Source organism: Oryctolagus cuniculus, chromosome 12, assembly GCF_964237555.1.
Source record: "Oryctolagus cuniculus chromosome 12, mOryCun1.1, whole genome shotgun sequence".
NCBI classification, from domain to species: Eukaryota; Metazoa; Chordata; class Mammalia; order Lagomorpha; family Leporidae; genus Oryctolagus; species Oryctolagus cuniculus.
The window spans coordinates 40,246,042-40,260,046 of NC_091443.1; the positions used below are offsets into that span (position 1 = coordinate 40,246,042).

At 43.4% G+C, this 14,005-nt stretch overlaps 1 protein-coding gene across 1 annotated transcript in view; it reads right to left on the reverse strand.

Moving 5' to 3' along the window:
- The window catches only part of PSMA6 (proteasome 20S subunit alpha 6), a 35,370-nt gene extending 24,048 nt beyond the window's left edge, over window positions 1-11,322 (reverse strand). Inside the window, exon 1 of the mRNA XM_008269503.4 lies at window positions 11,188-11,322. Within this exon, the coding sequence (XP_008267725.3) occupies window positions 11,188-11,317 (130 nt within the window). The 5' untranslated portion in view covers window positions 11,318-11,322. The remainder of the gene's footprint in view (window positions 1-11,187) is intronic.
- Between the last annotated feature and the right edge of the window lie 2,683 nt (window positions 11,323-14,005).

Sequence of the window (14,005 nt, forward strand, 5' to 3'; positions counted from 1 at the left end):
CACTCCTTTCCCAGGCCATCAGCAGGGAGCTGGATTGGAAGAGGAGCAGCAGGAACATGAACTAGCACCCATTACCAGCTGCCTCCCACAGTGCATGTTAGTAGGAAGCTGGATCAGAACCAGGCACTCTAAAATGGTAATATGGACACTCTGAGCAGTGACTTAACCACTGTGCCAAACACCCTACTTTGGGGGATAGAAACATACAGTACCTTATCATTATCTCATTTTAGTATTCCTAAAAGTACTTCCTGGAAGGAATCAACTTCTTTTTTTAAAAAAATTCTCACTATATAATTATTTATTTATTTTAAAGATTTATTAGAGTTACACAGAGAGAGGAGAGGCAGAGAGAGAGAGTAGAGGTCATCCATCCTCTGGTTCACTCCCCAGTTGGCCGCAATGGCCAGAGCTGTGCCAATCCGAAGCCAAGAACCAGAAGATTCTTCCAGGTCTCCTATGTGGGTATGAGGGCCCAAGGAAGGACCTGGGCCATCTTCTACTGCTATCCCAGGCCATAGCAGAGAGCTGGATGGGAAGTGGAGCAGCCAGGACTCGAACCAGCGCCCATATGGGATGCCAGTGCTTCAGGCCAGGGTGTTAACCTGCTGCACCACAGCACCAGCCCCTCAACTTCATTTTCAATGTAAACATAAATAGAAAGCAAGAATTAGAACGTCTGGCTCCTTGAGGGCAGTGGCCACATCTGTTTTGTCCAGCAGTTTATCCTCAATATCAAACAGTGCCTAGCAGTGCAGAAGCACTCAGATCGCTCACTGGATATGCAGTCTTGCTATTTGGATTTTCTGTTATGTTCAGTTATTTTTCTCTCTTTGAAAAGATTTATGATTAAATGAGAGAATCAAATCTCAAAAACCAAAGTGGTTAGAGACTGCATATTAGAATAGGAGATTTTTTTTTCCACACAGGCAAATGAATTCCTGTGGGAAGTCTTTCAGAAACACAAAACTCATGCTGATCCCACTGCAGAGGGAAAGCCCCAGAGCGCAGATTTCATGACTGCATGGCCCTGGGTGCCAGCTCCGCTGCTCACCGCGGTGGACGTCCCCTGGGCTGTGGAGCTTTCACTAGTCTGGGTGCCCGTCCTCCTGCAGCTTTAATCAAGCCTGTGGGGCAGACTTGCTGTGTCTGTGTGGAAAGTTTGATCTTCCTCTCCGTGGGGCCACGAGATTAGACTTTTTGAAATGACTTTCTGGTTTTTTGAAAAGTTTTAGAGATGACTTGACATCTCGTGAGTCTTGGAAAATCTCCTGGGCCTTCATTTGGTAAGGCCCACATTCTCCCCAGGGGGTGGAGGTAGGCAGAAAGTAGGGTTACCACAAGGCTAAGGTAAAAAGTGGCAGTGTGGCTTCTCAGAGACTACAGCTATGCTGAAACACTTGACATTTAAAGCGAGATAACAATTTAGCCCCTAGCTTAAGGTGCTCTCCTGGGATTTTCAGTAATCCAAGACAAGAAAAATGAAGTCTGTTTCCATATATTAGCAGTTCTTGAAACACAATGCTCTGGGAGTTGGTTATAAACGCTGGTGATAGGGCATCTTAGGAGAGCTCAGATCCCTGATGTTAAGGTGGACATTTGGCACAGTGGTTAAGAAACCACTTGGGATGCCCACATTCCATATCAGAGTGCCTGGGTTCGAGTCTCAGCTCCATTTCTGATTTCAGCACCCTGCCACTGCACACCTTGGGAGGAAGCAGGTGTTGGATCAAGTATTTGGGTCCCTGCCTTCCATGTGGAAGACCCGGAATGAGTTCCTGGCTCCAAGCTTTGACCTGACCATTGCAGGCCTTGGAGCAGAGGAAGATCTCTGTCTCTGTCTCTTTGCCTTTCAAATAAAAGTTAAACATACAATGTTAAGTTGGTTTTTTTTTTTTTTTTTTTTTTTTTTTAAGAGGATCCCAAAGGGCCGCTGTGGTGCTGTGGTTAGGACAAAGTTAACAATGTAGCAGCTCTGGGTGACTAGTGCGAGGGAGATAGGATTCTGCACAGCTCCGGGACATGCAGACCTTCAATCCAGAGATTCCTCAGAGTACACCTTGAGCACAAGAACCTGTCCCCATTGTTCAGTTTTCTCAGACTAGTTTCAGTCCTGTAATTTTTAAAGAATCAATTATTTATTTATTTTCACTTTATTTGAAAGGCAAATATCTTCCACCCACTGGTTCACTCCTCAAATGCCAACAAAAGCCAGGCTGGACCAGGCTGAAACCAGAATTCTGGAACTCAGTCTAAACCTCCCTCATGGGTGGCAGGGACCCAACATCTGCTGCCTCCCAGGGTGGGCATTAGAGGAAGTCAGATTTTAAGTGGAGGAGCTGGGGCCGGTGCTGTGGTGCAATGGGTAAAGCCAACGCCTGCAGTGCCAGCATTCCGTATGGGCACCAGTTTGAGTCCCTGCTGCTCCACTTCCGATCCAGTTCTCTGCTATGGCCTGGGAAAGCAGTAGAAGATGGCCCATGTCCTTGGGCCCCTGCACCCGTGTGGGACACCTGAAAGAAGCTCCTAGCTACTGCAGTTGTGGCTGTTTGGGGAGTGAACCAGTCAGTGGATGGAAGACTGACTTCTCTCTCTCTTTCTCTTTCTGCTTCTCTGTAACTCTGCCTTTCAAATAAATAAATAAATCTTAAACAAAGAAGTGGAGGAGCTAGTTCTTCAAACAGGTACTCTGATATGGGATATTGCATCCCAATAGGCATCCTAAGTGCTATGTCAAATGTCTGCCTTCATCCTGTAATTCTTCCTGCACCCCAGGAGCTATGAAACCTAGGAGTTCAGTCATTCTGGGTGTCAGAGAGGGAGAAAGGGGTGATTTTTAGTTCTGTAATTTATGGATAAAAGAGACAAATACAACACCAAATGTAGTGTGGAGTATGATTTGTGTGACTTACATGACAACTTGGTTATGCTTCAGATTGTGAACACTTAAACCCCTTGTCTGGTGAGAGTCCAATAAAGCAACACTCCCCAGTCCCCTTGTTCATAATATCCTGTGTCTTCTTTTACCCTCCACACCAATGGTGGGTGCAGTATAGTGTCTATCAACATGACAGCCAGACAACTATCTTACTTCCCTTCTATGCCATCCCCTTTCTTGCCAGTCTACATAATTCTGTGCTTGGATTTCCTCAGCTATTCCCCAAAATGATAAATATTATTTTGAATGGGAATAAATTTGAGTGGTCTCCAAAAAAGTTCATGGAAAGTGTATGTTATGAAAAAAATTTTCATGGATTTCAAAATTTTTCTGCATCCAAATAGACTCATCTCTAAATCCCACACTTTTTTTGTTTTAAAGATGTATTTATTTATTTGAAAGTCCAAGTTAATAAAGAGGGAGTGAGAGAGAGAGAAAAAGAGAACCTTCCATCTGCTAGTTCACTCCCCAGATGAAAGCAATGGCCAGAACTGGGCCAGGCCGAAGCCAGGAGCCAGGATCTTAATCTGGGTCTCCCATGTGGGTGCAGGTACCCAAGCATCTGGGCCATCTTCAGATGCTTTTACCAGGCCACTGGCTGGGAGCTGAATTCAAAGTGGAGCAGTCAGGACTTGAACTGGCCACCCATATGAGATGCTGGCATTGCAGGCAGTGGCTTTACCTACGATTACACCATGCTGGCCGCATTCCACAAACTATTTGAAGCGTCCTCATGCAACTGTGCATGAAACTTCTGTAGAGCCAAAATCTTTAGCTTTCTACAATTTCATTTATCATCTTATAACCTTGGTTGTTTCCCGTTTTTCCAAACTCTGCCTTAAGTGAAGACACAGTGCTCAGTTTTGTTTCTGAAAGTCAGGGACTTGGGAAATTTTCACGGGTCTCTCCTGAATACCAGAAGAGGCAGTGGAAGACCCTGGCTGGCTTGGGCTGTCAGTGGTGTTTTTTAACACAGTTTTCCCTTGGGCATTATAACACAGGTAGCTCTTCGTAGTTGAGAGAACAGCAAATATTCCTGTGCAAAATAACATGGGGAAGGGAGAGATAAGGTCCTGAGCTTCTAACACGGTCAGGCTCTGCTGTGCGTGGCAGAGGTGCTGGGGTTGATTCTGAGCCTTCCCACAGACTACCTGATGGCTACAACCTCAGTTTCTTCTCTCAAACAGGTGAGTGTGCTGTATCCACTTCAAAGGTGTGGAGTTAGAAACAAATTAACCTCTACCGTGGAAATAATCCACCGATTCGAATTGAGCTTTCTTTGTGAAGGGGAGGGGTACTGGATTGTTGGCTATTTTGCTTTTTATCTATCCCTGGTAAAGAATGAAACTAAGCACTGCACAGACCTTCCCTGAACACTACTATTATTCAGAAGTGAAACTCTGTCCTCATAATCTGGAAAACAGCCACTTCTTAGCCACCCTGTTCTACACTCATGCAGCTTCACCTACAGATGTAGACAGAGGGATGGGACTGCAAGCATCAATCAGTTCACTGGGATTTTCAAACCTGTGTTTCTCTTTCGCTATGGATTTTATTTAGATGGTATGCACTCTGCTAACCAAATCCATCTCCTGATCAGATGTGGAGAGCTGAGGTGCATAGGTTGGCCAGGCATCAAGAGAGTGAGTCAAGAACAGAGAGGAAATAAGACCCAACACCCTTCCCTTCAGCCTAGAGACACTTCCTCTTCCCTGAGGTTTCCTAATTGGCTTCCTCTAAATCCTTATTATTATTTTTTTAAACCACACAACTAAGTCATTTCTGATGTTCAGAATGAATTAAGTTCTCTTGGGGTAACTATAGAGAGGGAGAGAAAAAATGCAAATGAGTGAGGTTTCTGATCATTTTAACCAATATTTTTAGTCATTAATGTAGGAACTAGTTCTTGAGAATCCAGTTATTGATGGTAAAGCAAGAGAGTGCTCCAGTTTTATCTTCTACTTGCTCTGAAATGACTTGAAGGACCTCAGCTGAGACCTCCCAGCTTAAAATGCAGTTCAGGGGTGGGCGTTTGGAACAGTGGTTAAGATGGCTGCTGTATAGGGCTGAGTTCTGGCTACACTGTTTCAATCCAGGTTCTTGCTGATACACACCCTGGGAGGCAGCAGGTGAAGGCTCAAGTGCTTGGGCACCTGCCACATACATGGGAGCCCTGGACTGAATTCTAGGCTCTTAGCTTTGGCCTGGCCCAGCCCTGGCTGTTGTGGGCATTTAGCGAGTGAATCAGTTAACGGAAGATTCTCTCTCTCTCTTTCTCTCTCTCTCTTTAAAAGAAATGAAAATAATTTTAAAGAAATTTTTAAAGAAAATTAAAAATAATTGTGTAAAATTCATTCATATGCATTTCATCCATAGTGGTAAAACAAAAATGAGTACCAAATCAGCCTCAGAGGACAGATGTAAACATTAAAACATAAAAACTCTAGAGCGATGTCTTCCAAGTGCACAAGTTTTATTCCAATTAGCCTACTAAGTAAACAATTCATTTAAGACACAAGGGGAAGAGTAGTTAAGTGGTATGCTTTTACTTGTGTGGGGGGCATTGAGACATTGTCTTTATTTCTTGAGGATCAGTGAGATATCAGACACCACAAACTAAGTTTCTGGGCAACTCAGCTTACATACAAAATACCGGGAGCAAGAGGGGAATTCACTCAAAGGAGAAGTGGGCAGTAGAGGCAGAAATCAGGAAGAGATTTTTAAACAACTTCTCCAAAATAACCTAACACCATTTACTGATTCCCCTTCTATGGGCAAGCAGCTGGGCTAGTGGTTCTGGGAGACACATAGATGGACTAGATGGGGGCCCCACTGAGTTGAATGCAAAAGATGAAAGATGAATGAAAGCAAAGCCAACACAAGGCAGTGGGTGACACATGAAGGGTGCAGCATGCAGATGTGGCAATGATCTCATGTGCAGACAAGCCAGAGCAGACTGCCTGCTGCAAGAAAATATATCTGAGCTCAGCTCGAGAGGATAAGGACTCACACAGGTCTATTGGTCTATTAGACATTAGGAACAGTGCGGGAGGCACCAGGATGCAACACGGAGTGGCAGTGCATGAACAAAGCAGCAGAGGAAGGAAAACAGAGCCACTGCCTCGCTTGACCAGGATACAAAAATGTTCTGGACTGGGGTACAAATGAGAGGAGGCGTTCCTGGAATGCTAAGTTAACAGATTAATGCTCTAGCTGGAAGGCACACAATCTTTTTGAGCAAGGAGTATGTGGCATGATTAGAATTTATGCTTAGGGAAGATAAACCTGGTAACAGTATTTACAGTGAATTGTAGGTGGGGCCTTCTATCAGGAGGCCATTGTTAATAGTCCACATGAAAGTTTTTGCAGGCCTGAACTGTGGTGGTAGCAATGGGAACAGAAATGAGAGAATATCTGCCAGGAACTTTTAGAGCTTCTCTCCCCACTATCAAAATTAATACAGGCACAAGCTGGAAGCTCTCCAAAGACCCATCGACAGTAGACTGGATAAGTTATGGTATACTCACACTTTGGAACATGGAATAGTGCTAAAATGAATGAAATTCATTCATGCAGCAACATAGATGAACCCCATGCAATGCTGAATTCCAGAAGCCAGACACAAAAGAGCTCATCCTGAATGATTCCATTTATATGAAGTACAAAAACAGATCGAATGAATCTCTACTATTAGAATACTAGAAGCACTTACCTTTATAGCAACAGGACATGGGGGAAAGGGACATAAAGGGGCTTCTGCATTCTGCCAATAAGCATGATGAACAGATTTGTGATACAACTTGATTTTTGTCCCCCTGCTCTTCCTCTGATCTTTCTTCCCTCCAGATGAAACTGGCAAGTCCTTTTTTCCCTCCAGATAACACTACTGTCACTTTAACAAAAATCGCCTTAATTCAGAATTAGAATATCCAGTTCTATAACAAAAATTCTCCCACAGTGTTGCATCATTTCTGCTCTGCCAGTTTGGGTTGGCTTCACACTGAAGGTTCCAGTGGAAAACGATTTTTTTTCTCAGTGGGTTGAATTCCTCTCCACTTGCTGACTGCTATTTTGCATCAGACCAGGTGATTGATGGGCAGTGGGACTTAGGATGAAGAGGGATAAAGGTAGGTGGCTTAATGCCTTCTAGGCCTATCAGATGTTTAAAGCGGGTGCCTCTGAGAGGCTGGTGTGGTGCACAAGTTAAGCTGCTCTGGCAATGCTGGCATCCCTATCTGAGTGCCAGTCTGAGTTCCAGCTACTCTGATTCCCATCTATCTCCTTGTTAGTGCTCCTAGGAAAGCAGTGGATGATGGCCCAAGAACTTGGGCCACTGACCACCTGAGGATGGATGTTTGGGCTCTTGGCATTAGCCGGGACCAGTCCTGGCAGTTGCAGCCATTTGAAGAGTGAACAAGTAGATGGAAGATTCTCTGTCCCTCCCCCTCTGTCACTCAAACATAAAAAGCTGGTGCCTTTTTGAGCCTGGCAGATAATTAAAGCTGCTGCCTGGCCACTTTCCTAGGGTCTCAGGACTTCTCTGCTGAACTCATATACCTGCATATGTAGGTGGTCACTTACAACTCCTTCCTCAATCTCTGGGCACCCAGTGGTCCCTTTTCAGCCTGAGACAACTCTAGGGCAGCTCTCTCCGTCTCACCATCTGGCTCTGGAGAAACATGTAATGCAGAACAATTTCAAACAGCGGCCCTCTCTGCTCTGTTCCAATCCCTTTTGTCAGCCCCTTTGTCATTGTCAGCCCATGTCCATGGTGGCTTCAGCTTTCTCATGCATTACTCTGGGTCACCCAGTCTGTAAAAGAAGCTCAAGGTCTTTGTGTGGAGACATCTTTCTTGGGATCATAGGGCACCCAAGGAACTCTGACCATGGCAACATTCTCCCCAAAGAAACATCCATCATTCTCGTTCTTCTGACTCCTTTATCTCCACAGCCTGGCTGAAGAGTTGTGAGACGGATTCCTTTTCATTCTTTTTGCCAATTCTGCACGTGGGGTCTGCCTCACAACCACCTAGGAATCGTGGTGTCTACTCTATTTTTGTCCCAGTGGAAACTGAGGCAAAAATCATTCATAATGCCACTATCCAAAGATACCTATTAACATTATGGAATCAATAAAATGTTATTCCTTTTAGTTTTCTCCAAGTATCTTCTTCCTTTCTCTTCTTCCTTCCTATTTAAACAAACTGAATAATACTTGGCATACCTTTTTATAGCTGCATTTTTTTTTATCCCTTGGCAATATATTAAATGTCATTTTAATCACTGCAAACTTAAAATTATTTACTTCTTCCTCCTTTTGTTTTGAACTGTTATTTCCAATTTTATCATTATCAACAGCACTATTATGAACAAGTGAGCTATTTTCAGAGCAGTTGCATTTGAGTGGGCACAGGTTACCCTGGTGATGATGCCAAGCTGCAACTCTGGAAGTGGAAGAAACTGGGGATAAAGATGGCTCCTGGCTTAGAGAAAATTGACCATGGAACCAGCCTGGAGGAAGTACAGTTTCGTCAGGCCAGAAGCCTAAAGGTATTTGTAAATAGACCGGAAAGAGGCAGTGGACAGGAATGAACTGCGAGAAGATCCCAACTCAGCAAAAAGGGACAGAATGGAGGCAGGAGGAACAAGTAACCTAGGGGGAGGAAAAAGGGAGAGAAGATTGAGGATAGGAAAGTCATTGGAAAGGGCAAACACTGCTGAAGAGCCTAATAAAAGGTGGTGTTTCAGTTTCTGGTTAAGTCTGCTGTGAGTGAATGTGGGAAGGTTGTGACTCAGGACTTGGAATCATGAGTGTTGTTTTAGTATTAGTTTTTAAAATAATCTTAGAGCTCATGGAGGCCTTTAGTACTCACATAATGGTCTGAGGTACTGGCATCACGGGGGATGCCAGACCTGAATCGGAAGTGGCACCGGAGGGCCCAGCCTCGTGGCACAAAAGGTTAAGCCACTTCTTTTGATGCTGTCATCCCATATTGGCTGCTCTGCTTCTGATCCAGCTCCCTGCTAGTGTGCTTGGGGAGGCAGTGGAAGATGGCCCAAGGACCTGGGACTCTGACAACCCTGTGGGACTCCAGAATGCAGTTCCAGACACCTGGCTTCAGCCTGGCTTGACTTGGCTGTTGTGGGCCTTTGGGAAGTGAACCTGCAGATGGAATATGTCTCTTTCTCTGTCTCCCTGTCACTCTGCTTTTCAAATAAATAAATAAATAAATAAATCTTAAAAAAATAAAAAAGGAAGTAGCATTTGAAGTGAGATTCCCAGATAATTCTATGCCTATTAAATTTGGAGGAGTACTGAGACAGGCCATCTTCCTCATTTCACAGAAAAGGAAACGGAAGCCCCAGATTTGCTGTTTCTCAAGATCAGGTTGTAAAGACCAGGAGAGTGCCTTCAGGAAATGACTAGGAATTCAATGTCAGACGACAAAGAGGACCGTCAAATGGGAGTGAAATTTCAATAGTTACAGTTTCCTGACTAATAGCACAACTATGGTATATCAGAGTAGAAAAGTAGAATGGTCTATGCTTCTCAAAATTAGGTCTGGAATTGAAAAGGTAGACTTCACAGGAGGTTAAGGGAATACAAGAATTTGCTAACTGCTACAGGAGCTACCCTTTCATACGGACGCCTTGGGGAGTGGGTGAGGTAGGAAGGAAGGCAGGTAAAGCCAGATGGGGGTGAGCAATAGAGTCTGTGTCCCTCAGGAATGGATAGGCCAAAGCGCAGGCAAAGGAACTGGTGGCTGGGCTGAAGGAATGGGGCAAGTAAGAAGACTGGTCAAAATGAGGAACTTGCAAGTTTGAAATTCTGAAACCAGAATTTTTAAAGTAATATTTAAATAATCAAAATATCTAGTTTTCCCATCTCATAGGGACCAAAAAATCCTCAGTGTAAGGTTAGAAAATAGTTGAGACCAGGTAGGAGAAATAAGTTCATGGAAAATATGTATTATGAAAAAATTTCAGGGGCCTAGCACTGTGGTACAGTGGGTTAAGCCCTGCCTGAAATGCCAGCATCCCATATGGGCACCTATTCAAGTCCTGGCTTCTCCACTCCCAATCCAGCTCCCTGCTAATGCACCTGGGAAAGCAGTGGACGATGGCCCAAGTACTTGGGCCCCTGTACCAACATGGGAGACCCGGATCGAGTTCCAGTCTTCTGGCTTTAGCCTGGCCCAGCATGGCTGTTGTGGCCATTTGGGGAACGAAGCAGAGGATGGAAGATGGCTCTCTCTCTGACTCTCCTTCTAACTCTGCCTTTCAAATAAATAAATCTTAAAAAAAATAAAATAAAATAAAAAAAAAACTATGCATGGATTTCAAAATATTTTTGCACTAAAACAAACATCTTTTAATTCCATTTTTCCACAGATGTTTTAAGGTACTCTCAGATAGCCTACTGACATCTGAAAGGCACACAGTGTTCAATAGTGATTTCCTCAAATAAACTTTCTTTGGCGTGTCCATAAACAAAAGGAATCACATGACTTGCTTTAAAAAATAAAAAAAAAAAAACTCTTTATCTAGGTAAAGCAGCAATTAATTTTTCCTTACACTTTCTCTTCAAAAACATGGTCTGAGCAGAGTTTATTTCTTTAGGAGCAGAGATCAGAGGGCTGGACTTGGAAAAGACCCATTTCATCAAGGATTTGACCACGCCTGCCAGAACAGGACTAAGTGCCAAAGGACATGACCCTCAATTTGAGTCAATAGCTATTATCAGGGTGACAGCTTCCTGGAACACAAATTTCCTCCTGAATACAAGTAAGCCTTGAGTGGAAGGTTTTGAGTGTACGGCTATGTGAGGCAAGTAATATTTTCGGTAGGTATATAGTAATGCCCTAACTTAAGTGGGGGGGAAAAGTTGCTTCTTTTTGTGAATTTACATTTTTACAATTCCATAATAGAGCACATGAGGGAGTGGTAGAAGACTGTAAGTACAAGGAAAAGTTTTCATTTTCTGTCAGTTGTAAAAGAAGCGTGTTTCAAAAGAGTTCACGGGGAATGATCCTTTTTTTAAAAATTGGAATATACGTACAGGAAAGTGGGCATATATAGTGTAACAACCTGATAGCAATATACTCCTCAGCTATGCAGCAGAGAACAGAAGAAAACACAGCTGTGGATTTTAGGGCATGGTCACTGAAAAGAGGAACACAAGAACCATGTAGTTCAAAGAACTAGCAACACAGCACACCTCAGGTTCCCAGTCTGGCGGAGGGACTTACTTTTCTGAAGACTTGCCATAGCCCTCTCCAGCGGCACCTGTCTCATGGCACTGGCAACTCTAGCCCATCCTGTCAGGACACCGTTCTGCTCCAGCAGAGCCAAATGGACAGAACTGTCAGGGAATTCCATTGGCACCTCTCAGGACACTGACATTCCGTTCTGATGCAGTCACAGAAAGCACAAGAAACCTCCCTAAATAATGACCTTTATTTAGATGTGAACTGAACTCAAGACTTAATAATGTTCTAGTCTGGCTGAGACAGATGAGGCAATCTGATCTGGCCTCTTTTTAAAATGAATGTATTCCTCTAACATATTAGAAATTGAAGCCAAATATTTGCTTCTTGGGCTGGATTTTAAATAGCTCCAAGGAGATGAGTTGGGAACTAATTTTAATGTGGTTGAAACGAACTCTCTACATCCTCATTTTTGTCAGCAGCTACCAAAAAACCTTCACATTATTGCTATTTATAACAAATTATCATGGTTATCTTAACAACTCAATCTATTCGACAAGAGTATACTGCTGAGAGCCCTCTGGTAGCAAAACAAACTATCTTTAGCTGCCATTAGTGACTAGATAATTGTCTTCCTGCTTATTTCAATTCTCAGTTGAGAGCGAGTTGTGTCTGCAGTAGAGTCCCTGGAAGCATTCATTAGATCAAATACTGCCAACAAAGAGCAAACTTGGGTAGAGAGAACTTCAGGAAATCTTCAAACACCATAAAATGGAGATGACAAGAGAAAATGCATTTTTCAAGATTTATGACATTCACTCATCTGTGTTCTTGTCTCGTATTTTGTTTCATCCCATTCTTTCCTTTTCTTTCTAAGATTTATTTATTTATTTATTTGGAAAGCACAGTTAGAGAGAGAGAGAGAGAAAGGGAGCAACACACAGAGAGATTCCACTTACAGGTTTATTCCCCAAATGGCTGCAATGGCCAGTGCTGGGCCAGGTTGAAGCCAGGAGCCAGGATCTTCTTCAGCATCTCCCACATGGATCCAGGGACCCAAGCACGTGAGCCATCCTCTACAGCCTTCCCAGATCATCAGCAGGGAGCTGGATCGGAAGTAGAGCAGCTGGGACTCAAACTGGTGCCCATATGGGATGCCAACATTGCAGGTGGTGACTTTGCTATGCCACAGCACCAGCCGTCTTGCTATTTTCTATGGCTTCCTCTTAAGAAGACCCCTGAAAGGAATTCCCTGCGCTTATGTAATCAGACAAGCAGAGCGCTGGGCACTCGCTGGGATGGGGCCGGGAGAAGCGGCTCTTCTCTCCTTTCTGCCCTTTCCAAGTGCTTTGGACTACCCTTTTTATTCACGTTCTCCTCCTGCCTCCCATGGGGCTGCTGGGCTTCAGGGCTATATAGCAGCCCCATTTCTCTCTGCCCCTCATACTTCCACTAATCTCCACCTGGGGTTGCCACTGAGCAAAGAAAAATACAGGATGTTCAGTTAAATGTAAATTTCAGATAGGCAATGAATATTTTTAGTTTAAGTATGTCTGCAATACTTGGGACATACTGACACACAGACACACAAATCTGAAAATTCAAATTTTATTGGGAGTCCTTTATTTTAACTGGCAATTCTCTCCTTCCTTGTGGGCTACAGGAGATTCCAGCTATTGCCTAGTCACTTTTACTGAGATTTGTATCTGCTTATATCCCAGTCTTGAAAGAATATCCAATTCTAAATACTGCCATTTCATAATGGTGGTCTATGTTCCCAAACTTCATTCCCACAAGGCTGACTTGGATCCTTTTTACTCTATAAATTCTGAATTGAAGTAGAATGGGCAAAATACCAGATCTGGACTCCATTTATCTTTGTCCCCAACTGCCCTGATAGTTTTGATTTTTAGCAAAAAGAGAGAAAATTCATTATGATGGACCAGAACTCAGACACCTATTGAATATACCTTTGCTTTCCATTCCTGCTTAAGAATGAAGCTATCAGGGAAGAAGAGATTTAATGTGAACACATATACGTTTTACAGTACCTGAGGGCAGCTGAAAAAAACTTAAAGAGAAAAATTAACTTATGATGAACAAGGAACATGGATAAGGCAGTTCTGATGGAGCCCTGAAAGAATAAACCCAAGCTTCTCCCTTAAGACTTTCTCATTACTGGGGCTGAGAATAGTGGGAGGAAGAGCAAGTATAAATTCAGGAGAATGCCAAAGGAAAAGCACACAGCAGTTTAAGAAATACTTTTAAGTGACAAAGTCAATGTTCTTTCAAAGCCTTCATTGTTCGAGACTGACTTCAAAGGCACACTCTCTCAACCCAGGTACTGCTTGTTAAAGAATTCCTTCTTTTCACTGTGTCTGTGACCTTGTTCAACAGGTAGCTTTTGTTTCATAAAAGTGACCAGACCATAAATGGGCAGCCAAAGTGTTTGGTACCAGCTACCTTCCTTCACAGAATTCCTTTGCTCCCAGGGTTCATCACGGCAGTGTGACTTACTGAGCACTCTACAGTGGTTTCCCAATTCCTGGAAAAAGGATATATGAACCTCAATTAATCTCAAGCAGTAGTTGTAGTTAGGGTTTTGTTTCTGAATGGCATTAGTCACAAGATGTAATTTCTCTACTAATGTGCTATGTTGGTGACCCTTTTAGGATACTAAGGCCCTTACAGAGGTACTCCCTTGTTTCTTTCCTCTCATATTTCCCTCTTAAGGGGCTAAAAATAGTTTCCAAATGTAAATATGGGAACTGCTACTATTCAGCCTGTCTGAAATTTTATGAACTACTCTAGCCTAAATCACAGTGTCCAGCAGAAGCAGAAATACTTGCCAGGGAATCAT